Here is a 27,827-nt window from a genome sequence, read left to right on the forward strand (position 1 = left end):
GAAGATAATGGCTTCCCAGCTGGGGGCAGAATGAAGTGGGACCTGAATTTTTTTTAATATAAGGAGATATTTATACAGTGTTAAGATTAATGTTATCTCAGCTAGGGCAAGCAGTGGGGTGGGACTTCTTAATCTCATCCCCATTTTAAGTGAGCCTCAGACCACCCTGCCACCTTCCTTTCCCCAAGAGTGATGGTTTATGTTCCGAAGGAGAATAAAGCTATTTTTACCAAAACGAAGGGGATTTATTTGAGGTATCGTGTGGGAGGTGGCAGACAGATGGTGTGGAGAGGAGGGGATGGGGAAGGAAGCTGGGGACAGAGGGAAGGCCCTGGCCCCGTGGGGGAAGTAATGGCTGTCGGTAAGGGCAGACACCTGGATCCCCCAGGGACTGAGTCCCAAGGCAGTAGCCCTAAGACCAGCCAGGAAGGAAACATTTCCTGGCTGCGTGGAGGTGTGGGCGCCGATGCGACGGGCCAGGCCTAGCGGTACCGGGCCAGCCGGTCATACACGTGGTCCAGATTTCTACACAGGAATATTGAGAGCGTCATGAAGCTGAGCTGCAGAGAAAGACAGTGTTTCAGGGTTGGAGAAGGGGTGCTGCCCGAAGGGAAAGGCAAAAGGAGAAGCAAAAAGTGGGCGTGCACAGTTTAGAGTGACTGGTGGCGCTGAGAGCGGGCAGCCCAGTGGCAGTCTGAAAGCTCAGAGGCAAGCCCAGCGTCCTTTATTCTGGAGATGTGGCTGTCTCTGCGTGTTCCCCGACCTCCACCTCAGCGTCTGCGCTCTCCATCTCAGGCTGCTCCTCGTCCGTATCCCACAACGGCCAAGGCCCCAAAGCCATGGGTAGCTTGCCTTGTGCCTTCTCCCCCCAAGTCGGGCAGGCACCCGCCATGCCCCAGCTGCCCCATGGGGTGCTGCTGCGTCCGCTGCTACTACTAAGCCCTCCCCAGCGCCCGCTGCTGCCATCAGCGCTTAGCCCGGGCGTAGGGCTCGAACCCTCGGCTCCCTGCAGCGGCAGCACCGGCTCTTTGCTGAGCGTTCTACGATGCAGCAGCAGACACAGCGCCATCTCGCTTACCTGCGGGAGAGGGTAGCGGGCAGAGCACGCATATGGCCAAGAGTTTTGCAGAAGCCAGGTCCTCCGCCCCATCCCATGTTAGTGCTGCCATAGATAGACGCAAAGCAAGCGCGTTTCCTCGGCAACGGGAAAACATCTAGACAGACCAATCACTGATGGGGGCGGGGCCAAATCACCTCAAGAAGACCAGCTCCCAGGCAGATAGCCACTATGGAGATGAGATTGTTGTGCAGCCACTTCCGGAGACTCTGTGCGCAGCCCTGGGATTACAGAAAAAGTATAAAGGTGTTGTTGCTTCTGGAACTCATCCCCAAGCCCAGGAGCCCCTCAGATCTTCTTTTAGGTGCCCAATGCCTAGGTATCCAAACACTTCTCCAAACTTTGCCTGTGCCCGTGGTCCAGGCTCTCCGCCCTTGCTTAGGTTTCGTCTCTCACTCTGAGGGCCCCGCCCCGTGGAGCTCCCGCACCTCCGACCTCCTGAGTCGTCAGCCCACTGATAAAGGATCTGTCTTTTCTGGTAGCTGCCCCTCCCAAGCCCGCCTGATGCCACGTCCCGTGTAGGCCTGGATCACATCAGAGGGCCCCACCTACCTTTCTGTTGTGGATTCCTAATGCTTGTGTGGGCCACAGTCACCTCTGGGGGACCCGCTTCTCCTGACCTCCTTGGGCCACGCCTTTGATCTAGCCGCACCCTCCAAGCCCTGCCCGCTTTCTTAAAGACTCCGCCCTTTAGAGGCCCCGCCCACCGATGGCCCACCTCCCCGGTGCCCGTCTCACCTCACGGTAGTAGGGGGCTTTTGCGGGAAGAGTGCATGGGTCAGCGGTCCCCATGTGCTGGGAGAGGAGCTTATCATAGCTTGAGGAGTCATTGGTCGCCGTGGAGTTGTAGCAGGAGCAGGGCACCAAGGGCCCCTCAGACTCGTTGCCTTTCAGCATGCGGGCGCTGATCCAGTCCCGGGGAGAGTGCCAGCCGCAGCAGCGCAGCTGATGGGATGGGGGGGTAGAGTCAGGGACCCGGGGTCTGGGCTGTAGATGTGCAGCCAATCCTGGGAGCCGGGTAGGGATGATGGGTATGCAAGATACGATGGGGCCAAGGTGACCTGGGCTCTGCAGAGGAGCATCAGGTGAACCTGAGATTGTGGGTCACCCGTGTGATTCTGTCTTGGGATGCCAGAGCTGCACTACATGCGAGGACGGAAGTTCCTCGCATAGAAATTTTGGGACTGGGGTGGAGCACCGTCAGGGCCAAGGGTCTGGGGACTTAGCTACATGGGGACAGTGATACTCTCATCTGGGGGTACTCAAGCAGAGTAAGGAAGAGGGAACAGGTGACCCGCAGCCCACACAGAGGCACAGTCTCCTTAAACCCCAGGCTGAAGCTGAAATTTTAGAACCATGTTAGAGTCCAGGGTGTTAACTGTCTGGGACATGAGATGTAGGGAGCTCACACACCTGAAACTGCGTGTAATCCCAGTTCTCTTCAGCCGCTGTATCACCCAGGTTGGCGCCGTAACCTTGGATCGTCTGCAGCGCCAGCTCTTGTACCCTTCGTTCCAGCTGGCGGGTGTAGGTCAGGATGGAGTGAGTCCCGACTGCCCCAGCTCCGCCCATGGTGTTCACCCCAGAAGCCCGACCTTACACCCTTGGGTCTCTTCCTCAGAATCTCAGAACTGTTTCTACGGGTTTTTACACCTCCATTGCTTCTTCCTCTTTTTTTAAAGTTTGGATTTAATTTTGAAATAAAATTATTTTGGAATAAAATTATTTTCCTGTATAACCCACATTGGTCTGGAACTCTTGGTCCTCCTGACTCTATATTCTAAGTGCTGGAATTACAGGTACCCAGGATTGGGGACCAAACCGACCACCTCATGAGTGCTAGGCAAGTACTCACCAGCAGAATAAATGCTAGGCAGAAGTCAGTCTATGTGTGCCTCTGTCTCCGTCCTCCCCTCCCTCTCCAGAGTCTCTCTATGGAACCCTGGCTGCCCTAGAATTTATTGTATAAATCAAGCTGTCTTCAAAGCGATCTGCTTGCCTCTTCCTCCAGAGTACTGGGGTTAAAGATGTATGCCATCACACATGGCTCCTTCCTTTTTAATAAATGTGGCCTCACTTTGTTGCCCAGACCAGCCTTGGTCTCTTGGGCTGATTAATATTAGCCTGTGACAGCCAGGACCACATGCACCAGCACGCCAGCGTTCCCTCTCTGTGCCTCCGTCCCCGTGTCTTTCTGGCTGTCTTCCTGGTTGATGGCAGAGCCCACCTGCCTTTGTTTCTCTCCCCGCTCCTGCCCCTCAGCCTCCTTGGCAAACTCACCCGGGTCCGCTGAGTGTAGATGAGGATCCCTATGGTGATCTGTGTGGCGAAGAGGAGCAGCAGCATTCCAAAGTACTGAGGACAGAGCGGAGAGAGGTGACAGGTGAGAGGAGGCCTCTGAGGGGCAGGACGGGATCGGTGATGGGCAGTTACTCACCAGGCCCAGAAGACAGCGCAGTTCCTTCAGAGCCCCCAAACAACCCAGGAGGGCCAGGGTCATGGTGAGGACACCGGAGACTGCCAGGACCTTGGCCCAGGTCTGCAGTGGCATGAAGGACAAGCCTGAGGCGGTGAACGGCAGTGAGGGCCGGGCCGGGAAATAGCAACTGCACTGTCTCCCGCCCTGAGTTAGTTTTTCTCCCTTTGACATTCTCCTCCTGTTTTTGGCTCTCGGTCCCCTTCTCCAGACTTTGTAGTCCCGTTTCTGTGGCGTCACTAGCATCACTGGATCCAGTTCTTAAACCCTTGGAGGGCCACCGGGTTAGAGATGATTTTCCTAAATTTTTCTTTTTCTTTTTTTCCCCCCTGAGATAGTCTCTTGTAGCTCAGGCTGGCCTTGAACTCACTTTGTAGCCAGGGGTGACCTGGAACTTCTGATCTTCCTGCCTACACCTCCTATGTGCTGGAATAACAGGCGTTCTGAAGTACGCATGAGAACATTGTTCAACCCAGTGATCAACGTGGTAAATAAATTGCTTTTTTGTTTGTTTGTTTGTTTTTTGAGATAGGCTTTCTTTATGTAACTCTAGCTGTCCTGGAACTTGCTGGGACCAAGCTGGGCTGGAACTCACAGAGATCCGCCTGCCTCTGCCTCCGGAGTGCTGGGATTAAAGGCGTGCGCCACCACCGCCTGGCTGCGGTGCTATGGATTTGATTCCCCCTTTATCATAGTTTCCTTGCTATGACTTATTTCTGCTCTTCCCCTTCCTTGCTGTATGACACCTAGCAAGACACTTACTTCCCTTCTGTGAACCTCGAGAAGGGAGGGTCTGTGAGCCCCAGCCCGAGATGTGACACAGGAAGTATTTGTGAAATGTCTATCATTTCTGTTATTGTTTGGAATCATGACCTCATTTCGTTACGGTTGTTTTTGAGCCTGTCTCTCACATAGCCCAGCCTGGCCTCCAACCCACTGAGTAGGCAAGGATGGTAGGCACGCACCACGACATCCAGTTTATACAACCTGTCTGCTAGGAAAGACACGGCACAGAGGCACGGTGGCAGTGGCCAATGGGCCACTAGAACGCGAGCCCTGTCTGAAAAGTTGGTAACTCCTGAGGGCCTCTAGGGCAAAGGAGATACCAGGCGATGCCTTAGGGTGGGGTTCTGGGTCAGGTCCACCCCGGGAAGACCCTCCCTTACTGCCCAGCCTTCTCACCTATAAAGAATGCAAAGCTGGTCTTGTCAATGAGGACCCAGATGCCAAAGCAGAAAAACAGGCTTCCTAGTACCTACGGGAAGAGAAGAGGAGGGGTTTGCGGGCAATCCAGGGCCACCATGGTCCTGGGACCCCTGCCGGGCAGCCATGAGTAGACTCACAAAGAAGAAGAGGTTGAAAACGAAGAGGAAGTACTTGATGAGGCTGAGGCAACTCTCCTGGGCTGACATCTTCTCCTAGATGGGGAGTGACCAGCTTGAGGAACCCAGACAGAAGAGGTATTGGCCACAGGGGACCAGAGGGATAATGGTCGGAGAAAGAGAGAGACTGAGAAGGAGGCACAGAGGAAGAGGGCAGAGAAAGAGGAAGTTCCAGGGGTGGAGCTCCACCCAGCCTTTTCATTTAGTGGCTGTCAGCTGAGTCCTTATCTTCTTCATGGCTTCCACAGGGCACACAGCAGCACCTTGGAATACGTGGGTACCAAGGACACAATGGGTGGTCCCTCGCAGGTGTCCATGGCTCAGGGAGGGTACACAGGGCCTCCTGAAGGGCTTCCACTCACATCTGGGTCCTGGAACCTCAGGGCTGTCTCTGCAGAGGCCAACCTCACAGACACTCTGACCTCACTGCTCCCTGGCTCCGCCCCTGCATCTTGCGGTCCTCTCTTTAGGACCCACAGCCCTTGAACTAACTCTCTCTGCCCTTCTTTGTCCCTTCGGCCTCTGTCGTGTGTGTGTGTGTGTGTGTGTGTGTGTGTGTGCGCGCGCGCGTCTTTCTCTGGGTCTTCCCCCCCACCAGACCAGGTGCTCCCATGTGCTGAGGGCTGGGGTTGGACACCAGAGGAAGTGAAAGTGTGACAGTCCCAGGGGTGAGGAGAGCAGCTAGGCAATGCAGGAAGTGAACCTCAGGTGGCACTTCCTGCCTCTGTGGAGAAACCGAAGGGGAGGAGGCGCCAGGAGAACCAGGCATCGGCAGTGGGGTCATTCTTACACCCAGCTTCTCCATGCTTTGCTATGATGTGCCCATGTGTCCCTCACAGACTTACAGTCAGGGGGAGGGTGCCTATCACCCAGCTTCCTCTTCAAGCCCTAGGTCTCTGAGGTGGCAGCTCTCTGTCTCTGAGACAAGACTCGATTCTTTCTTCCTTCCTTCCTTCCTTTCTTTCTTTCTTTCTTTCTTTCTTTCTTTCTTTCTTTCTTTCTTTCTTTCTTTCTCCTCCTTCCTTCCTCTCTTCTTTTGTGTGTGTATGTGCTGTGTGTTCATGTGTGTATGAGTGCACGCGTGCATTTGGAGGCCGAAGGACAAACATCAGATGTCATTCCTCAGAAGCTGTCCCCTGTGTTTTGTTTGTTTTGTTTTTAGAGACAGGGTTTCTCTGTGTAGTCCTGGCTGTCCTGGAACTCTCTACGTAGACCACAGCGATCCATCTGCCTCTGCCTCCTGAGTGCTGGGATTAAAGGTGTGATCCACCATGCCTGGCTCCCTTATTTTGAGGTGTGTGTGTGTGTGTGTGTGTGTGTGTGTAACTTTGGGGGCTGGCTCTTTCCTGTCACGGGTTGTGCCCCAAGCCAGGCTCAGCTACTCATCCCCAGTAAGCTAATTATAAAAACCAAATTAATAGTGGAAAGCAGAAAAAGATTTATTCACTCTGGCCCTATCAGGAAGAGGCAAATAGGTCAGTGACCCCTCCAGTCCATCTCAGGCTCCTGACGTGAGACTTAAGTGCAGATAGAGGGCTAGCGATATACATATCTAAGCCGTCCAAGATGTGCTGGCCGCCATTGACCCATGGCTGTCCGGGCCTCAACCGTCAGGTGTCTGACAAGCATGAAATCGGGAGACAAGTCACCCTCTGGTTGGCACCTTCCCCAGCATGAGATTCCTAAGGGGACATCCCCATTCCTTTGGGTCCATTATTCCACTACTCTGATGGTCAGAGTGAAAGAGACACTTCCCTTCCCACCTGGGATCTGGGGTGGACCGCAACGATCAGACGGGGCGGCGAGTTCCCTTCTCCACCCGTGTCCCATCTGATCGTTTTTCAGTTCTCAGCAGCTATCCTTAAAGCCCCAGCCGGCCAGGTGCGGTGAAGGTTGATTCTGCTACTGAAAGTAGCAAGTATAGTAAATTTTTGATTTGAGTATCAGAGAGCAAATATCAGCGGTTTGAAATCCACACGGAATAAATGAGAGGGTCAAGACTTCCAGCGCACCATTTCTGTCACGTGGGGTATTAGGCCGAGAGGAAAAGGGACTGCCTGTCTGCAGAGGAGGCGCGAGGGCAGCAATGGCGTGTATGCACCAAACGGCCGGAAAGGCCGCGTGGGCTCATGAGGTGGGAGCGGCCCCATGCGAGGACTGCGGAGGTGGCAAGGCTTCCAGCCCAGGCCGCTGAGTCCCTTTCACCTCATAGCCCCTGGAGACCTTACCAGGGATCCCGAGCCTGGGCGAGGGGAGCCAGCCAGGTCGGTGTGAGGGGCAGACATTCTGCAGCCCCCGGCTCTCCACAGGCTGCAGGGAGGGAGTCCTGGGGTCAAGGGTCACCGCGCCCCTTCTCCCTCAGAACGCAGAAAACTGCCTGCCTATTCGAGGTGAGCCGGCGAGTCACTCCTCAGGGCTCCCCCACAGCCGCCCCTGCCCTTCAGGGCTGGTCTTTTGGGTGAAGCCCCGCTTCATTTCCAGCCTGGTGGGCACAGCCATTTCCAGGTTTGGAGGAGCCAGGACACCAGCTTGCTTTCCTTTCCGAGGCCATAGTTCCGGGAAAGGAGGTAAAATGAGTGGAAGGGGTGTTTCTGAGGAGGCTTAAGGGCCAGCACGACATGGCAGGAGGTCAGAGGGTATCAGAAGTGGTCAGCTGGCCAGAGCTCAACCCTGGAGCTGAGGCTGTGGCTAGCTCGATGGGAGACTGCTTGCCTAGCATGTACAAGGTCCGAGTACTAAACAGAGAAATGGTTAAATAAAGTGAACGAAGAATCAAATCCAACGCTCAGTTCTGTCACCGAAAGCTCCAGCTGACTGAATTTTCCAGAGAACTTGTTTTCAGTTCTGCTGGGTGTAGCAGGCTTTCTTGGCCGCCAGCCCCCAAATCAGGACATGGCAACTTATTCTTAACTGTGAATGGTCGGCCTTAGCTTAGGCTTGTTTCTAGTTGTTTTTTTTTTTTTTTTTTTTTTTTTTTAAACTTAAGTTAGCCCATTTCTATTAATCTATGTGGCTCATTTACCTCATCTGCACACTTCCATCCTGCGTCCCTGCTTCCTCCACGTTTGGCAGGCTGGCTCCTAGCTCACTGGCTGACTCTGCTTTTCTCTCTCCCAGCCAGCCCCCCCCCCCATCTTCCTAGCTATTGGCCATTGAGCTTTTTATTAGACCAATCAGGTGCCTTAGGCAGGCAAGGAGAGATAGCAACACATCTTTACTTAGTTAAAAAAATTCAGCATAAACAAAAGCAACACCCCTTTATGTAGTCAAACAAATATTCTATTCTGCAGCAACTGGTTTTGAATGTCTTCAAGAAAGGCAAATCTACCCCTTATCACACGACTCACCTGTTATTAAATTATTACTATTATCTGATGCATAAGAGTCAGGGCCACTGCTAACATCACAGATTTTGAGAACCTAACTTTTCTTTTTTAATTGGAGGTGTGTCCCATTTTTGATATGAGCAAAATATCTAGTAGTGATGAAGATTTGTTTGCCATAGGTAAGCCTCCTGCTTCCTCAACATACTTAACTTTTAAAACTTTTTGCATGTATTGACTGACGAGTGGACGTGAGTCCGTGGAATGTGTCCTGGCACATGTGTGAGGTCAGAGGACACCGTGTGGGAGTTGGTTCTCTTCTTTCTTCACGTGGGTACAGCAACTGAACTGAGATCGCCATGCTTGGCCGCAAGAGCCTTTATCCACTCAATTATTTTGTTAGCCCCAAATCGATTAGTTTTTGAGATAGGGTCTCAAGTAGCCCAGATGGCCTAGGATTTGCTGTGTATTCTAGGATAACAAAGGTCTTTCTTCAAGTTCTCCCATCTCCATCCCCCACGTACTGCGATTACAGGCACAGGCCATCACGCCTGCTCTTGAGCAATGGTGGGTCAAGAACCCAGGGCTTTGTGCACACTGAGCAAGCACTCTACCAGCTGAGCTACATTTCCCGGCCCTCAACTTGGTTAACTTCTATATGCGTTAAGAAACTCTTTTTCTCTGTTCATCCCACTCTCATCCTCAAAGAAAAAGTAGAAACAAGGAAACACCTTTAATCCCAGCACTCGGGATGCAGAGGCAGGCAGATCTCAGAGTTCAGTGCCAGCCTGGTTTACATAGTAAGTTCCAGGACAGCTACCCAGAGAAACCCCGCCTCAAAAAAGATTCCACCCCCCAAAAAGAAGTAATGATAGAAAATGATTTCAGTTTATTCTTCTCTCATAAAATACAACCCGACTGAAACTTCCCCTCTGTCCACTCCTCCCAGTTCCCCCCACTATCCCAAGATCCACTCTGCTCTTCCATCCCCCCAAAAAAAGAGCAGGCCTCCCAGGGACATCAACAGAAAACAGCAAAGCTATGAAAAAAGACCAGGCATGAACTCTCTTGTCAAGGCTGGATGAAGGAACCCAGTACAGGAAGATGGTCCTGGGAGCAAGCAAAAAGAGTCAGAGACACCCTGACTCCCATTTCAAGGAGTCTCACACAAACACCAACCCAACGATCATAACATATATGCAGAGGAACTAGTGAGGATCCATGCAGTTCAGTACTGCCCCTTCCGTCTCTATGAGCCCCCATGAGCCCTGCTTAGCTGATTCTGCAGGCCAGGTCTCCCAGTGTACTCAAACCCTCTGGTTCCCACAATTCCTCCTCCCCTTCTCCTGAGCTGCAAGGGGAGAGACCTGATGGAGATGTCCAAGCTGGGTTAGCTCTTTGCCTAATGAATGGCTGTGGGTCTCTGCGTCCGCTACTGTGAGCTGCTGGAAGAAGCCTCTCTGATGCCAGCTGGGCTTGGCACTGATCTGTCAGTGTAGCAGAACATCATCAGGAATCATTTCATTGGGTCTTTTTTTTTTTAGCCAGTCGTGTTTGACTCTACCCAGCTTTCTGGATCGTCGGTATGGGTTGGCCACTCCCACAAGTTCTGCACCACCACTGCCCCAGTTCATCTTGCAGGCAGGGCAAATTGTAGGTCAAAGGCTTTGAGGCTGGAAGTGTCCCAGTTCCACCATTGGAAGCCTTGACAGGTTACAGAAGATGAATGGTTCAGGATCCATATCTTCCATTACCAGGAGATCATACTTAATCTGTGTTCTGCCATTTGGATTGTTATCTCTCCTCAGGACTGTCCATCTGATTTCCTCCTCATCTGGTTGACGAATCTCTCACCTCAGATTCTTTCCCTATCTCTGTCTGGGAGTCCTGCCTACCTATTAGTCATTCAGCTCTTTTTTTTTGTTTTTGTTTTTGGTAAAGATGTATTTATTAAGTATGCATACAGTGTTCTGTCTGCATGTGTGCCTACACACCAGAAGAGGGCACCAGATCTCACTACAGATGGTTGTGAGCTACCATGTGGTTGCTGGGAATTGAATTCAGGGCGTCTGGAAGAACAGTGCTCTTAGCCTCTAAGCCATTTCTCCAGCCCTGGTCATCCAGCTCTTTATTAAACCAGTCAGAAGTTGTCTTAGGCAGGTGAGATAAAACAGAGACACATCTTTACACGGTATACAAAAAGATTATCCCAACATCGGATTTTTGGTTTCTTTCCCATATGAAGTTGAGTATTGTCCTTTCAAGGTCTGTAAAGAATTGTGCTGAAGCTGAGCAGTGGTGGCGCACGCCTTTAATCCCAGCACTCGGGAGGCAGAGGCAGGCGGATCTCTGTGAGTTCGAGGTCAACCTGGTCTACAGAGCTAGTTCCAGGACCGTCAGAGCTACACAGAGAAACCCTGTCTCGAAAAAACAAATAAACAAACAAAAAAGACTAGTGTTGGAATTTGATGGTGACTGCACTGACTCTGGAAATTGCTTTTGGTAAGGTGGCCATGTTTACTATGTTAATTCTACTGATTCATGAACATGGGAGATCTGCCCATCTTCTGATATTGTATTCAACTTCTTCATTCAAATCCTTCAAGTTTTTGTCATACAAGTCTTCTGTTTTCTCGGTTAGAGTTATCCCAAGGTATTTTATAATATTTGAGTTCTGTTGGGAAGGGTGTTGTTTCTTTGGTTTCTTTCTCAGCCCATTTGTCATTTGTATATCGGAGGGCTACTGATAGTTTTGAATTAATCTTGTATAAAGTCACTTCACTGAAGGTGTTTATCAACTGTAGGGGTTCCCTGGTAGAATTTTTAGGGCTGACTATGTATATTATCTTATCATCTGTAAATAGTGATATTTTGACTTCTTCCTTCCCAATTTGTGTCTTCTTGATCCTTCAGTTGTCTCATTGCTCTACCCAGAACTTCAAGCGCTATGTTGAATAGATATGGGAGAGTGGGCAGCCTTGTCTTGTTCCTGAGTTTAGTGGAATTGCTTTGAGTTTCTCTCCATTTAATTTGATGTTGCTATAGGCTTGCTATATATTGCCTTTATTATGTTTAGGTATGTCCCTTGTATCCCTGATCGCTCTGACTAAGATGGTACCTCAGAGTTGTTTTGATTTGCATTTCCCTGATAGCTAAGGAAGTTGAACACTTCCTTAAGTATCTTTTGGCCATTTGAAATTCTTCTGTTGAGAGTTCTCTGTTTAGTTCAGTATACCTTTTTTTAAAAAAAAATTGAGGTATTTAAAATTTTAATATCTAATTTCTTGAGTTCTTTATATATTTTGGACATAAGTCCTTTGTATGATGTGGGGTTGGTGAAGATTTTTTTCCCATTTAGTAGGCTGCCCTCTGGTCTTATTGACTGGGTCCTTTGCTTTACAGAAGCTTCTCAGTTTCAGGAGGTCCCATTTATTTATTGTTGCTATTATTGTCTGTGCTACTGGGGTTATATTTAGGAAGTGGTCTCCTGTGCCCATGCATTGAAGGCTGCTTTCCACTTTCTCCTCTACCAGGTTCAGTGTGGTCAGATTTATATTGAGGTCTTTAATCCATTTGAATTTGAGTTTTGTGCATGGTGATAGATATGGATCTATTTTCATTCTTCTACGGGTTGACATCCAGTTATGCCAGCACCATATTTGTTGAAGATGCTCTCTTTCTTCCATTGCATACTTTTAGCTTCTTTGTCAAAATCAGGTGTTTATAGGTGTGTGGATTAATATCCAGGCCTTCAATTCGATTCCGTTGGTCAACATCTCTGTTTTTATGGCAATACCAAGCTGTTTTCATTACTGTAGCTCTGTAATAGAGCTTGATGTCAGGGATGGTAATGCCTCTGGCAATTCCTTTATTGTGCAGGATTGTTTTGGCTATCCTGTCGGGGTTTTGTTTGTTTGTTTTTTCATATGAAGTTGATTATTGTTTTTTCAAGGTCTATGAATAATTGTGTTGGGATTTTGATGGGAATTGCATTGAATCTATAGATTGCTTTTGGTAGAATTGCCATTTTTACTATGTTGATCCTACCTAAGAGCATGGGAGAGCTTTCCATTTTCTGGTGTCTTCTTCAATTTCTTTCTTCAAAGACTTAAAGTTTCTTGTCAAATAGGTCTTTCACTTCTTTGGTTAGTGTTACTTCAAGATATTTTATGTTATTTGTGGCTATTGTGAAAGGTGATGCGTCTGATTTCCCTCTCAGCTTCTTTATCCTTTGTGTATAGGAGGGATACTGATATTTTTGAGTTGATCTTGTATCCTGCCACATCACTGAAGGTATTTATCAGCTGTAGGAGTTCTCTGGTAGAGTTTTTGGGGTCTATCGTAAATGTACACTATCATATCATTTGCAAATAATGAAAGTTTGACTTCTTCCTTTCCAATTTGAATCCCCTTGATCTCCTTATGTAGTGTTTCCATGGGTTTGTAGGCTTTCTGGGAGTAGTATTGTTGAATTCTAACTTTACTCCATGGTGATCTGATAAGACACAGTGGGTACTCCAATTTTTTTGTATCTGTGGAGGTTTGCTTTGTTACTGAGTATGTATGCAATCAATTTTAGAGAAGGTTCCATGAAGAACTGAGGCCAGCCTGGTCTACAGAACAAGTTCCAGGACAGTCAGAAAACACAGAGAAACCCTGTCTCAAAAAACAACAACAAGCTGGGCGATGGTGGCGCACGCCTTTAATCCCAGCACTTGGGAGGCAGAGGTAGGCGGATCTCTGTGAGTTCGAGACCAGCCTGGTCTACAAGAGCTAGTTCCAGGACAGGCTCCAAAGCCACAGAGAAACCCTGTCTCGAAAAACCAAAAAAAGAAAAAAAAAATTAAATTACATTTATTTATTTAGCATGTATATATGTGCACATGCCACAGCAAAATATGGAGGTCAGAGGGCAAGTTGGAGGTTTCTGTTGTCTCCTTCCACTGTGCGTCCTGGGGATTAAACTCAGGCTAGCAGGACCATGGGTCCTGAGTTGATATTTTAAACAAGAATTAACCAGTTATTTATTTTTTTATTTTTTAAACATTTATTTATTTATTATGTATAAAATATTATGTCTGTGTGTATGCCTGCAGGCCAGAGGAGGGCACTAGACCCCATTACAGATGGTTGTGAGCCACCATGTGGTTGCTGGGAATTGAACTCAGGACCTTTGGAAGAACAGGCAATGCTCTTAACCTCTGAGCCATCTCTCCAGCCCTTAACCAGTTATTTTTTTTATAAAGTATTCCTACATTTGGGGTTATCTGATTTTCCTCATGACTACATACATTCTGGTTATTCATTTTTTGTTCTTGGTGTATCATGTCAGGAGGACACGGCATTCTGCATGCTTTGGATGACAGAATACAATTTCCTGGCTGGAGGCTGTATCTTACAGTAACACTGTCTGCTTTGTCTATCTTTGTCAAACTTTTGACCATCTTGTATTAGCAACCATTGATGATTTTGTGTGTATATGTGTTTATGTGTGTGTGTTTGTTCGTGTGTGTGTGTGTGTGTGTGTGTAGTTGTATGTAGTCCAGAGGACCACCTCGTGTGTTTCCTCAGGACTAGTCCACCTTGTTTTACAAGACAGTGTTTTACCAGTCGGGGCAGGCTGGATTCGATCTCCATCTGCCTGATGCTGGGATGGAAACATGCTACCCTGCCCGGCCTTTATGTGGGTCCCGGGGATTGAACTCAGATCCTCCTTCTGAGTAGCGAGCACCTTACAGCTGAGCCACCGCCAGTAACCTGATGCCTCTCGCTGGAGTCAGCGACTGTTCTTTCACAGACTTCTGTTTCCCTTCCAGCACATTCCTGGTCCTCTGTCCTGTGGAGCATTCGAAGAACCAACAAAGGTCAGAGTGGCGGGGCCACAAGGATCAAAGAGGAAAGTGGCCCCAGACATGAGGTGCAAAACCATCCTCTGGCTTGGGAGTTGGGGGTGGAGCAGGAGGCAGAGAGGAAGGCAGTGAAGAAATGCGGGGTGGGGAGGTGGGAGCAGCTGCCCTCTGAGACAGAGGCAGGTCAGGCTCCTCTGAGACAGCTCGGAGCTGAGCTGGAGCACGGACAGCTGGGGAAGGCTTGCAGAGGTAAAGCAGGCATTTATAAGCTTTCTTTAGATGGCAGAGGCAGGGGCGTCACCAGCTCCAGGCCAGTCTGGGCTGTGTAGGAAGCCCCTTTCTTACAAACCAGCAAACCAAAGCCCACTGTGAAGAGCCCCCCCTTCTCTCTCTTCCTCCTTCCCTCCTTCCCTTTTCCCCTCCTCCCTTCTTACCTGTCCTTCTCTATAGCCCAAGGCTGGCCTCAAAGTCATGGCAGTCCTCTTGCCTCAGCCTCTTGAAGACTGAGGTTTCTAGTGGAAGCCACTGTGAGCTTTGGACGGTGTCTACCTCTATATCCAGAAATCCTTAGTGTGGTTCCCACCTTTCTGCCTCTTAACTGTAGCTACCCCAACCCCTGTCCTTTGTGTTAAAACATTTGAAGAAGTAAAAAAATCATATAAGAAATGTGTGTGTGGTAGGTGAGTATGGTGCATATGTGTACACAAGCGTGTTTATGTGTGAGTGTGCTAAGGCATTTGTGTGTGGTGTTTGTGTGTATGGCACATGTTGGTATGGTACGGGTGTGGGGTATAGTACGTGCGTGTATGTGTTTGTGATGTGTGTGAGGGTGATGATGCCTGTGTGTGCATGTGTCACGTGTGGTACCTGTGTGCGCGTGTGTCACGTGTGGTACCTGTGTGCGCGTGTGTCACGTGTGGTACCTGTGTGCGCGTGTGTCACGTGTGGTGCCCGTGTGTGTCACATGTGGTGCCCTGTGTGTCATGTGGTGTGCCACGTGTGGTGCCCTGTGTGTCACGTGTGGTGCCCTGTGTGTCATGTGGTGTGCATGTGTGTCACATGTGGTGCCCTGTGTGTCACGTGTGGTACCCGTGTGTGTCACGTGTGGTGCCCGTGTGTGTCACGTGTGGTGCCCGTGTCTGTCATGTGTGGTGCCCTGTGTGTCACGTGTGGTGCCCGTGTGTGTCACGTGTGGTGCCCTGTGTGTCATGTGGTGTGCCACGTGTGGTGCCCTGTGTGTCACGTGTGGTGCCCTGTGTGTCATGTGGTGTGCATGTGTGTCACATGTGGTGCCCGTGTGTGTCAGGCGTGGTACCCGTGTGTGTCACGTGTGGTACCCGTGTGTGTCACATGTGGTGCCCTGTGTGTCATGTGTGGTGCCCGTGTGTGTCATGTGTGGTGCCTGTGTGCAGTATATGAGAATGTGATACGTGTTTGTCTAAGGTATATGATGTGTTTGTATGATATATGTAGGGCCTGTTTGGGTGATACGTGTTTGCATGGCATGTATGTGGTGTTTGTGATGTATGTGTTTTGAATGTCAGTAGAGAGCGTAGAAATGAAATTCTCCTTTGAGAGAGTTTGGAACTCACTGAACCCTGGTTTCTCCTAAGATTTGTGGCTTCTGATTTTCAGGTCCACGGAGAAAGGTGAAGGGGCCCCTCCCCTCGCCAAAGCAAAAGCTTCTCTAGAGGAAGTGCCTCCAGAGTCTTCCTCAACAAAGGCTTCAGAGTCGTTTGTGGAAAAAAACTTATCCACAATCTCCGAGCTGGAGTCGAACACTGAGGAATGGGAAGGTGGGATCCTAACTTGGGTTGTATCAGCCTGGGACACACAGGCCGCAGTCTCAGAGACCCGAGTGGCAAAGGCTCGGGCCTGGGAGACTCATGCTTTGGAGGCTCAGGTAAGAGGTGGCCCACAACCTAAGCCCAGTGCCACAAAAGAAGCGACTGTGACAACCTCAGAGGAGACAAGATATACGAGCAGGGAAGAGAGTGACGTCTTCCTTCCCCGTCAGCTCTGGTCCAGCAAGCTTAAGTTCATCCTGGCCATGGTGAGCTACCTGCTGATGCCGATTCAGCTCTGGCGCTTTGTCTCACAGTGGCTTCACAAAGGAGGCTGTAAGTCTGGGAACCCAAGAGGCACAGAGAAGTGAGGCTGCCCTGGCTCCCAGTGATAACATCTGTGAGGGGTCTGGATGCCGGAGAACAATAGAAACCATGTTTCCGAGACCCAGGGTCAGGAGAAGCAGAAGTACAGGGTTTTAAGCATAGGCCAGCGGGATAACCGGGAGGATGCTGAGGGGAACTAGGCATCTGAGACCTCTAGGGATAAGGAGCGTGACCAGTATGGACTGTGGAGCCAGCAAGCCTCAAGCCCATGGCCCGAGGGAGGCTGCTGTTGGTGAGGAAGGACAGGCACTGTGGGCCCGAGGCCCTCAGAGTCTTTCTGCCTTCTCTCCGCAGGCAGCTTTCTTATAATGTACAGCATAATGTTGCTCTGGATTGGAATTCCTCTGCTCTTCCTGGAGATGGCTGTTGGCCAGAGGGTACAGCGTGCCAGCATTGACCTGTGGAAGACCCTGGGTCCTTGGTTTGGTGGACTGGGATACAGCACTTTCTTGGTGAGGAGCCCCAAGCTTCCCAAGCCTGCCCCTACAGCTGCTCCTCACCCTTCACTCCCTGCCCCTGCTCTTCCTCCCAGACACGCCTCCCTGCTCTCCAGGTGTGCTTCATCATCAACACCTACACGAATGTGTTTAACTCCTGGGTCCTCTTCTACATGAGCCACGTATTCTACTTCACTGTCCCATGGCAGCACTGCCCCTTTCAGAGGAACTCCAGTAGCTTTGGTGAGGAAGGAGAGGTGGAGAAACGAAGAGACTTGGGCAGAGGAGAAAATAGAAAGGAGGGGCATGAATTGGAAGACAACACAAAGAGCAGGGGGATGCAGGGGGTGAAGAGGGAGGGTTTGCCATGTCTAGCAGGCCTGTCCAAAGCCATGTCCTCCCAGATCCCGAATGTGAGCAGGCAACATCCTACACGTACTTTTGGTACCGGCAGACCCTGAAAGCCTCAGACAGAATAGAGGACGGAGGGCCTCTAGCTCTCCACCTGGGCATATGCCTCTTTCTGGCTTGGTGTCTCGTTTACGTTTTCATAATGAATGGGATCAAGTCCTTTGAGAAGGTGAGTCGCACGGGGCCTTTGGCATTCTCAAGGGCTATGAGCTTGTTTCTCCCGCCTGGTCAGTTACCCCTGCAAGCTCCTTGCCTGGATGAAGACTCTTGTGAGCCCTACCCCAGCCCTGAGCTACGCACAAGGACGAGTCCCTATTGACACGCTGCACTCTGCGCAGGTTCTGAACGTCCTGGTGCTACTTCCCTATCTCATCATCTTCTGCTTCTTCTTCCGGACTCTGCCCATGGAGGGCACAGAATATGGGCTGAAACACCTGCTTGTTCTCGAGGTGAGGTCCTTCCGCGGAGCAGCACAGCTGCCTACCGTTGTCTCCTGTGCCTCCTCCCTTCGAGAGACGATGTCCCTTCCCAAATCTCGACATCCCTGTTGTACCCGCCTCTCCTTTTCAGGTGGCACGCATTTACGACCCAATCGTGTGGTCCCAAGCAGGGGTCCAGGTCATGTTAGACATGGGCCTAGGCTTTGGGCCCATCGTCTACTTGTCCTCATACATGCCTGACTTCAACAACTGTCTGGGGGACGCCTTCCTTATGGTCCTGATCAAGATGCTCACCTTGCTGTTCTTCATGCCTCTCATCCTCTCGATCCTGGGCTTCTGGGCCACCATAACCACACATCGCTGCTGTGAGAAGTAAGGCCAGTTTCCTGATCAAGTCTAGCCTGGGCAACTTCATAACCCATCCTCACATCTCAACTTCAGGGAGGTTAAAAGCTCTGCTTCCTCTTAGCTGAGAACATTAGAGAGTGCCAGAGGTTGCCAACGGCCACCTCAGAGCTGACGTGCTAGCAGACACTAAGAATGGCCGGCGTGCAAAGGTCACTCACACAGAGAACAGCATCTGTGTTCACCTCTCAGAGCCATCCACGAACATCTGCTTCCTCCGCAGGCCCTGAGTTGTGGGTTCCAGACTTAGTGTTCTCTGCCCATCTGGTAAAGCTAAACTCCAAAAGGTTAGGGAACAGGATTCTCTCCTGGCTGGCACAGTCCTGCAGCTCTTCCTCTTGTCTTGGTCCTATTGACACATTCCAATCCCATGAGTTCATGGGGTACATTGCGATACACGTGTGCATTGCATATTGATGAAATCAGAGTGTGTCACCATGCCCAGCTCTTGTCGTTATTTTTATCCCTTTAAAGAGCCTCTTACTTGTTTATTCATTGTGTGTGCGTGTTTTGCCTGCATAGACTATGTACAACATGTGTAGACCTGCTGCCTACGGAGGTCAGGAGAGGGGTGTCAGATCTGAAACAAGTTACCAACAGCTGTGAGTCAGAGTATGGATGCTGAGAGCTGAATCTGGGTCCTCTGCAAGAACAAGTGCTCTTGACGGCTGACGCATCTCTCTGGCCCCCTTGTCATTTTAATGATGTAGCACACTCTGATTAGCTGTAAACACCCTACTGTGTGAGAGACCTGGAGCCCGATCCTGCTGTTCTGCTGTCAACATAGCTTGGTGCCACCCATGAAGTGCCCTTTGCCATCACAGAAGCTCGGGTTGGTTCGTCAGTACCTTTCTTGCTTTCATTACTTTTTCCAGCCTTGAGAGAAGGAGTGAAGAATGGAATACTAAGCCATAAACTTCTGGTGCCTGGTAATACGAGCTGAGAGGAGATGGGGCCTTTCCTTGAGCCTGAGAGAGTCAGAGAGGCCTTCCAGAGAAGGCAAACCTGAGTTTCATTTCTCCCTAGTAACCGCAATCTCCACAAACGGTTGTCGTTTTCTTCTGGAAGCTGGTGTTGTGTGACTTCTCCCGAGTATGTACACACATATTTGTTCACCCTAGACAGGGAACTGAGCCAAGAGGGTTTCACCCAGGTCTGGCTGGATGCGATGACGCACTGGGTCACCCGCAGGAGCATGGTGAGGGCTTACCTACAGGAAAGCAAGCGGCTTCAAGGCAACACTGTGACTGGAGAGCCACGTGTGGGTGACACCTTGCATCCCTGCAGCTCCCTGGACCTCCTGTTGACAGTTCGGGGAAGAGTCGTCTCCCCAGCAATTGTGACTGTGTGCATAACCTCGGGGAGGGGTCTCACGTGTCTTGGACCTCTCGGGACTTCTAGTGTCCCCCAAGTTCGGTTAGCTTCCCAAGTCCTGTGATCCTTCCTTGGTGTGTTTCTGTTCAGGTTCACAGAAAATTAGCCCCATGGCACCTATGCACTCCTGGCCTTATGCAGAGTTCTGCATGGCAGATGCAGCTGATCCTCGAAGACCTCAGAGCTAACCTGCAGCAGCTCCATCCCTCATGTAATGTACTCTTGAGCTTACCCATTCCCACCGTGTCTCCCTGTAGACAGAAATCACCCCAGGACGGCACAGCCCAAACACATTGCTGCTGTGAGGAGATTTCTTCCTGTACTGCACAGAAGTTTGGTTTTGCTTCGGGTCAGCATCCCTTTGTAGCCCAGACTGCCTTGGAGCGCACAAACTTTCTTTCTCTTTGAGCCTGCTGTCTGCTTGGCTTACAGGTGTAAGCCATCACCTCACTGTCGGGAATGGTCTGTACTTGTTTAGTTCAGAACGTGGTCTAGTCACACGGACACACCAGGGATATCCTAAAATGTGGACTTCAAGGATGCAGAGCTTACACATGCACAGGGTCTGCTCCGTGTCTGAGGGCCACAGTGGTTTAATCAGAATTACCCTTCCAGCAGGGAAACGGGAGAAATCATTTCTCTGTTTGCACAGCACTTTATTCAACTTGGCTGGACTGCTTAATTTTGCAAGTCTGATATGCATACATATAATAATATATTTGTGTTATTTGTTTAGCTGTGTGGCTAGTATTGGAGTATGAACTTGATGTGGGGGATGGACTGTCATGGCCCACATGTGGAGGTCAGAAGACTCTTTGTGAGGACAGTGCTGCCCTTCACCTTCACGTGGGTTCCAGGGACTGTCACCAGGCCTGTACCCAACCCTCCTTTACCCACTGAAGCTTCTTGATGACGGCTGTGTTGTGTTTCGTTAGGCTGGGTTTTTTGTTTGTTTGTGTTTTCAAGACAGGATTTTTCTGTGTAGCCCTGGCTGCCTTGGAACTCTGTAGACCAGGCTGACCTCGAACTCACAGAGATCTGCCTGCCTCTGCCTTTGCCTCCCGAGTGCTGGAATTAAAGGCGTGCACCGCCACCACCTGGCTGATCTTCTTATAAGAATAGAACTACTATCAAGGGGCTGGAGAAATGACTCAGCAGCTAATAACACTTCCATAAGACACGGGTTTGAATCCCAGCACCCATGTTGGGAGGCTCCCAGCTGCCTGTAACTCCAGCTCCTGGGCATCTGATGCCTCTTCTGCCTTCTGCACTGAATAAATGAATATGAAAAATAAACAGTGGTACACCAAGATATCCCTCTCCCCACATCCCCCTGCACCTCCTCCCCGCACGTACCCTGCGCCTTTTGTTTTTTTTTGTTTTTTTTTTTTTTGTTTTTTTTTTTTTTTTGATATTTTGAGGCAGGGTCTCTCTTTCTGGCTGTCCTAGAGCTCACTATGTACACATGACGTGAGAAAGGCCCCACCTTCAATGTCACAGTGAGCCAGACACTTGCAGCCAGCCCTCCCACGGGGCAGGGAAAGTGCAGAAGGGTGTTTAGCAAATGAACAAACGAAGGGGCAAATTGAAGTTTCCACCAGGTTGTAGCCATAAGGCAGCCTTAGCTGTAACTTAAAGCACAAGTTTTGACTTTGATTATCCACAGGACCAAGACTTGAGTTCCAAGAAGTCTCTTTCCAAAGCCCCAGTCCAGAGGACCTCACCTCAACCCTAGGCTGTTAAAATCTTCAAGACTAAGCCAGCCCTAGAGCTGTAGGTCCTTCCAGGAGTCAGAGTCAGGAGGATCACAGCTTCAAGGCCAGCCTGGTCTACACAGTAAATTCCAGGACAGGCAGGGCTACATGGGGAGATCCTGCTCAGAAAAGCCAATAAATATATAAATAAGTAAATAAGTAAATAAATAAATATTTGAAAGGGAGGGCTGGAGAGGTGGCTCAGTGTTCAAGAGCACTGGCTGCTCTTGCGGAGAACCCACATTCAGTTCCCACGACCCACACTGTGGCTCTCCGCTACCTGTGCTCCAGTTCTGGAGACTCTGCCACCCTCTGCTGGCAAAACACTCATGCACTTAAAATAAAACTAAGGCATCTTAAAACACTAAAACGAAACATATCAATAAAGTGAAAAGGGCCTGGGTACATCTCAGTGTAGACCACAAATGGCTGTCATTTTCTTCTATCACGAACACAGCCCTAGCTGACTCCAAGCACGCTAGGCTGGGTGTCCAGAGACAGAAGTAGGAGACTCTCAGTGAGTCCAAGGCAAGCCAGGTCTACATAGCAAGCTAGGCCAATCAAGACCACAAAGAGAGGTGAATGAATTTCACATTCATTTTCCTGTCTCAAAAAAGAGAAAAAGATTCATTTTTACTGTTTTTTAAATTATGTGTCAGGACCATAGTTCACGTAAGTGCAGTGCCCACAGGATCCAAAGGGCATCAGATCCCCTGGAGCTGGAGTTACAGGCAGCTGTGAGCTGCCAGACATGGATGCTGGCGCAGACACAGTACATGTTCTTAATTGCTGAGTCATCTTTCTGGCCCCCGAGGGCAAGGGCATTAAAAATAAGAGCAATAAATAAATAAAATAGACAACAAAATTAGTAAAGAAAGGAAAACAACCAAAAGCTGATTTTAAAATAAACCATAGGTAGCCGGGAGGTGCTAGATACCTTTAGTCCTAGCCTTGGGGAGGCTAGCCTGGTTTACAGAGTGAGCTCCAGGACAGTCAGAGCTACAGAGAAACCCTGTCTCGAAAAACCAAAATAAAATAAAATAAAATAAAATAATTACAAAAGATTAAAAATATCTTTTAGCTTAAATGATTTGCAATGAGACTATTAGTCTAAGTATGTAGCTGTCTTGTCTCCAGAAGAGCATCCTGTTTTAGTTTCTAGGACATGATCATACTTTCACGAAGCTTGCTCCCTGCTCTTGGCAAGGGCTCTGGTCAGAGTCAAGGTAACAACAGTTCTTTGACTTAGTACAACTTGGGACTGTCACACGCTTCAGGCTTCAGTCTAAGGAAGCTTCCCTGTTCTCCGAAGTGTAGAGCTTAGATGGTTTTTCCCTACTCATCTCAGAAAAGCTGGTGAAGACTAGGCCCACGAATCCCTATGAAGTCTGGGCTCCCCAACGGCATATATTCTTCATGGCCCCCGAAAGTGGGCATCCTCCAGACTTCATGGCAGGCTGTCCTTTACAGTTAGTAATATTGGACTCGAGATCTCTCTCATCTGTAAGATGAGCAAGGGAAGGACAGTGTGCCAAGGGCCTGACGGTTCTAATTCACCCATCCTCAGGAACACAGAGACACTTATGATGCTGGTAGCCCAGGGGATCCTACCTCCTGAGGTGCGGCCCCCTACCCTGACGAAAAACCCGACCTCTACCTACAATTCCTGGCTCAACAACCTCCTGCCACCCTTGAGGAGCGCCGTCCTCAGCAAGGTGCCCGAATGCAACATCCAGGAGCATTTTCTGAAGGTCAGTGGAGAAGCTGGAGAGCCTGCTCTGCCCTACAGAGCGCGGCTCTCACTAGTCCCAGGGAGAAATGTGGGTAACGTAGGAAACGCAGCGCAGTCGCAGTAGACAGAACCCCTTCCCCGGACTGCAGGGGCGGGGTCCTGCTGCGTGAGCCGTGAGAGGAGGTGGGGAAGGCACTTCACTTCTCTGTCCTTGCAGATTGAGGAGAGCCCCCGCTTCGTGTTCCTGACCTTCACGGAGGTCATCTCTCTGCTCCCTGGGTCGTTCTTCTGGACTGTGCTCTTTTTCCTGCTGCTGCTGAGTCTGAGTTTGTGTGCCATGGTGACGTTCATGCTGGGCATCATCACCCCGCTCCAGGACACCTTCCCCTTCTTCAGGAGACAGCCAAGGATTCTTACAGGTACTTCCACCTTTGACCCCGCTCTCCCGCAGCCCTAACGCCAGCCCTGGCTTAGGATCTCCCCTTAGTCCCATCTTCTCCCAGACCTCTGGTCCTGACGCAGACCTAACACTTCCTCCAGTGGGTGCTTCCATGGTGATGTTCCTGTGCGGCCTCTTCTTCATCCAACCTTCAGGCATCTACTACTATTGGCTGCTGAGTGAATACTGGATCGTCCCGCCCATCATCAGCATCGCCTTGTGTGAAAACCTTGCTGTAGCCTGGGCCTACAGGGCCAAGAGGTGAAGGCGGCCCGTGCCAGGCCCCCAGAGCATGGATCTTTTGGGAGGGTTGACAGCTTTCCTGTTGTGTCTAATGTCAAGCCAGAGTGTCACAAGGGCCCTTAACGTCAAGGCCTCTGAGGAACGTTTGTTTAGTAGAATTTTGTGTGTTTCATGTGCTTCAGTGGCCTGTTAGTGACCAGGGACCCTGCATAAAGCCAGGTTAGCACTCTGTTCAGGACCTTACTTTCTAGTGGTATAGACACACAGCAGCAACACTGACAGACATGGAGCCTATGGATGGCAAGCGAGGCTGGGAGGAGGCTCAGCAAGTCAAGTCCTTGGTGTAGGAGCATCCGAGTCTGCGTTCTCTTCCTAGAACCCACATAAGTGGTCATGGCGGCACCCATTCTAGCCCCGTGAGGCAAAAGCAGAGGGCACCAGGGCCTTGACAGCCAGACAGTAGAGCTCAGTGATCAGGCTCAGTGATCAGGGCAGCAGCGGGAGCTGCTGGTGCCCCGCTCTAGCTTCCCTCTTCCCGTTCATGCGCACAGAACAAAAGACAAGAAACCAAAAGCCATTGGTCCAGAGACAGTGTGTGTGGTTCGGACGGGTAGTAAAGAAGGCCTTGATGGTAGGGTAATGTGTCCGAAGACTCCTAAGTAAAATAAGGGAGGAGCCATGATTAATGTGTATGTGGTACGCATGTATATGTATGTGTGTGAATGTTCCTGCGTGTGTGTACACCAGAGGAAATATCCTGCTTGAAGCTTTGAAGGAACAAGGGATCCAGGCAAGCTGGAATAGAATCAGGAGATTGGGGGCAGAAGATGGGACCTTGTAAACCATGATATGACCTAGCTTTGTGTGCAGTGTGTATCACAAAACACTAAATGGTTTCAGTAGGGAGCACCATCATCAGCTTAAAAACAAATTAGAGACAAGGTCTCACTATATGCTCCTGGCTGTCCTAGAACTTGCTATAGACCACGTTGGCCTCACAGAGGGGTCTGTCTGCTGCCACTTCCCAAGCGCTAGGACTAACGGTATGCGCCACCATACATATATTTTATGAAGGCACCTCTGGTGGCCCTGGAGGCCCAAGCAGAGCCAAGGAGGGGAATTGGGAGCTGTGTAAGATGACAAGTAAGAGCCAGTAGTGATTCGGACTAGCGTGATGTGGTGAGAGAAGCCAGGCGTGGTGGCAGTCGGGAGGCAGAGGCAGGGGGATCTCTGTGAGTTTGAGGCAGCCTGATCTATAGAGTGAGTTCCAGGACAGCCAGGGCTATGCAGAGAAACCCTACCTCAAAAAATCAAAACCAAACCAAACAAAGAAAGAAAGATGTGGTAGGAGAGTGGCCCGAGCCAGGAGTTCAGGACTGGAGGGGAACAGGGCAGCAGGGTCAGCCTCCAACCCAGGGTTCTCTCCTGTGCTGTCCAGATCTGAAGTGTTTGAATATCCAGTGTCCATCTTGTGGGGCTATTTTGAGGCTCTTTGGAGCAGGCCTGTAGAAGTGACACCCAGCCCCTCTCTAGTCTGCTCTGGTCTCCATATTTCAGCCACCATGGATGGAGCCAGCTCTGCAGTCATTTCTTCCCCTTCATGACGGGTCCTTAGGGTCAAGGCCATGTAAATCTTTCCTCCTCTAAGTCTCTTTGTGTCAGGTCTTTTGTGAGAGCAGCTCAAAGCTTGGCAGGGCGGGCACAACGGCGCAGGCTTTAATTTCAGCATTCCGGAGGCAGAGAGAGGTGGATCTCGGTGACTCCACGGCCAGAGTGACCCACACAGAGACCCTATCTCCAGGAAGAAGTAACTAACAAGACACACAAGTGGTGTAGCTCCAAGGCAGAAGGTGCTGGAAATGGCGTTTGCAAATGGTCCTTAGAGTCTGTTCCCCCTCACTAACTCACTTTAAAATCATTTTATGTGCATGAATGTTTTGCCTGTATGTGTGTATGTATGTATATATGTGTACCACATGTGTCCCTGGTGCTCATGCAGGCAAGAAGAGGGTATCAGATGCCCTGGAACTGGAGTTATAGACAATTGCGAGCTGCCATGTGGCTGCTGGGAATCAAACCTGGATTCTCCACAAAAAGCAATGAGTGCTCTTAATTGAACTATCTCTCCAGCCCCATACGGTTCCTCATTTATCTTCTGTGGGTGAGTGTATGTTTATGGGCACATGTGTGATTAACACAGTGCATTTGTGAGGTTTAGTTTTTTCTCCTACCATGTGGATCCCAGGGGCAGCAGGTGCCTTTACCTACTGAACGATCTTCATGGCTACCACCAAACACTTACTGAGACTCAAGTGCGGATGTGTAGGTGTCTGTGTGCCTGCCCATGCGCGTGTGAGCACATGTCAGGTGTTTTTCTCAGTTGCTCTCCACTTACTTTTTGAGACAGGGTCTCTTCTTGAACCTAGAACTCACTGACTTGGCTAAATGGGCTTCCTAGCAAGCCTCTGAGACTCTCTTATCTCCACCTGTGCACACCTGTGTGCCTGACTTTTATGTGTATATTGGTGCCAGTTTCCCCGTGCCAGGACATCTCTGTCCAGAAACCATTGTGGTGCTGGAATGAACTCATCATATTGAGGTCTCTCAAAGCCCAGGTCTGTAGGAGACGATGGGCAGACAGCCCTGTGGGTGTCCTAGGTGCAGAGCAGAGCAAGGGAGACACTGAGGATGAGGACGGAAATTCAGGCAGGAGGGGCGGGGAAGGTGCTCCGAGCAGAGCCTGGACAGACAGAGGCAGAAAAGAGAAGAGGACCTCGGAGCCTGGCCTCCCAGACTCAAAGGGCTGCTGGTTCAAATCCAGAGCGTTATGACGGGAAGAAAGCAGGCTGGGTCATCAGGGTTCAGTGGTGCCTCGATTCTCTTCTTGGCTTAGGTTGGGTACCTAGCACCTAGAAAGGTCTTTGCCACATCACAGATGTCATCTCAGGATGAATGAGAGGGGTATGGGCCCTGCAGGAGGTGCTGGGCAGCAGGGGGATAGAAGACCGACTGGAAGAGGAAACCTGAAATAACGCAGGCCAGAGCTGCCAGAAAATAACAGGATTGTGAGGTGGGGAGGATGGACTGGCACCCATATTCCTTGTCCCTCCACAGGTTCCTTGCAGACATGATGGCTCTACTAAGCCGTCCCATCTGCCCTATCTGTGGCTGGATATGGTGCTATGTGTCCCCAGTGGTGCTGCTAGGCCTGCTAATAGCTGTCTTCATTCAGATGGGCACAAGACCCCTCACCTACACGGCCTGGAACTCCAGCACTGTGAGTGTACCCTCTCTCAGATCTTCCGGTTCCTTCTGGTCCTTCCAGTCCCCTGTGGGCTGAGGACCTGGCCATTGGCTCACTAGCCTTCACCTTTCTCCTCTCCTGGGAATTTTCTGTGTTAATACCCTTTCCTGGTCTCTCCATAGTCAAAAGAGACAGTTCAACAATACCCAGTGTGGGCCTTGATTCTGACTGTCGGGCTGTATGTCATCGTCCTCATTCCCATTCCTGCCTACGTTGCATACTGCCTCACCCTGGGGATTCCCTTCAGACCTACAGCATCCCCTAAGCTCTCCAGCGGAAGTGGCCAGCCACTGACTAAGAAAGAGGCCTCAGAGCATATTCCACAAGGCTACAAAACAAAGTCCTCATCAGCCTGATGGTGGAGCCCCTAACTTCCCTCATTGGACCAGACATCTGTATCTCTCACTGTAGACTGAAGGGGATGCCCGGGGAGGGGAGGAGCCACGGATCCCTAATGGCTTTGCAGCCCCTTCCTGGCTGGACTCTTCCATTCCTGCATAGCACTTCTCCAGCCCTCGCTCGCTCAGTGTGTGTGCCCGTTCACTGAGCTCCAGGCGTGGCCTGCCAACCCTGCTCCTGGTCCTAGGTCTCCTGCGGGGGTGAGAGAAGCCCAATGTTGATGGCCAATAAATCAGACTGTGGCTCCACACTGAGTGTAGGGTTATCCTGTAAATGTCTCAAGTAGTTGGCCTTTTCCACAATGCTGCCATTTTTTTTTCTAGAGCTACATATCTAGCCCTGAGTTCCCATGCTCTCCCTGCCCCATGAATTCAGAGCTAGATTAGCTCCCAAGCCTCGTCTAGAACCTGCTCCTCAGTCAAGATGTTCTCAAAATGGCCTCAGCAGAATGGGAAGGATAGCATCATCCTTGCTGCTAAGAATAGTAACCCCATCACAGGCCACAGAGTCTTAAAATTCATCCGGTGGGCCAGGCGGTGGTGGCGCACGCCTTTAATCCTAGTACTTGGGA

General features: G+C 50.2%; 2 protein-coding genes across 2 annotated transcripts; one reads left to right on the plus strand and one right to left on the minus strand.

Moving 5' to 3' along the window:
• Positions 1 to 135: 135 nt before the first annotated feature.
• On the minus strand, positions 136 to 5,331 carry Cd37 (CD37 molecule). The gene is made up of 9 exons (XM_057761096.1): positions 5,239 to 5,331; positions 4,937 to 5,011; positions 4,776 to 4,848; positions 3,555 to 3,679; positions 3,398 to 3,472; positions 2,531 to 2,635; positions 1,856 to 2,062; positions 1,255 to 1,338; positions 136 to 560 (listed from the first exon to the last, which is right to left on the minus strand). The coding sequence occupies exons 1-9, from the start codon at positions 5,290 to 5,292 to the stop codon at positions 483 to 485; spliced, it is 876 nt and encodes a 291-aa protein (XP_057617079.1). The 5' UTR covers positions 5,293 to 5,331; the 3' UTR covers positions 136 to 482.
• Positions 5,332 to 7,123: 1,792 nt separating this feature from the next.
• On the plus strand, positions 7,124 to 27,213 carry Slc6a16 (solute carrier family 6 member 16). The gene is made up of 13 exons (XM_057760893.1): positions 7,124 to 7,239; positions 7,285 to 7,365; positions 15,783 to 16,267; positions 16,613 to 16,770; positions 16,872 to 16,998; positions 17,160 to 17,335; positions 17,505 to 17,615; positions 17,737 to 17,978; positions 22,707 to 22,890; positions 23,089 to 23,290; positions 23,412 to 23,571; positions 26,668 to 26,830; positions 26,980 to 27,213. Exons 1-13 carry the CDS (start codon positions 7,124 to 7,126, stop codon positions 27,211 to 27,213), a joined length of 2,439 nt encoding a protein of 812 aa, XP_057616876.1.
• Positions 27,214 to 27,827: the final 614 nt, after the last annotated feature.

The sequence above is a fragment of the Chionomys nivalis genome (assembly GCF_950005125.1).
Source record: "Chionomys nivalis chromosome 23 unlocalized genomic scaffold, mChiNiv1.1 SUPER_23_unloc_1, whole genome shotgun sequence".
Classification (NCBI taxonomy): Eukaryota; Metazoa; Chordata; class Mammalia; order Rodentia; family Cricetidae; genus Chionomys; species Chionomys nivalis.

Excerpts from the sequence above, each read along its gene's own strand:
- Cd37 (XM_057761096.1), bottom strand. The coding sequence starts at position 5,292 with ATGGACACCTGCGAGGGACCACCCATTGTGTCCTTGGTACCCACGTAT. Across the intron at positions 2,636-3,397 it reads TCTACACTCAGCGGACCCGG|CTGGAACGAAGGGTACAAGA; the intron begins GTGAGTTTGCCA and ends TACACCCGCCAG. Across the intron at positions 1,339-1,855 it reads AAGCCCCCTACTACCGTGAG|GGCTGCGCACAGAGTCTCCG; the intron begins GTGAGACGGGCA and ends CTGTAATCCCAG.
- Slc6a16 (XM_057760893.1), top strand. The coding sequence starts at position 7,124 with ATGCGAGGACTGCGGAGGTGGCAAGGCTTCCAGCCCAGGCCGCTGAGT. Across the intron at positions 16,268-16,612 it reads GTGGCTTCACAAAGGAGGCT|GCAGCTTTCTTATAATGTAC; the intron begins GTAAGTCTGGGA and ends TTCTCTCCGCAG. Across the intron at positions 26,831-26,979 it reads CGGCCTGGAACTCCAGCACT|TCAAAAGAGACAGTTCAACA; the intron begins GTGAGTGTACCC and ends GTCTCTCCATAG.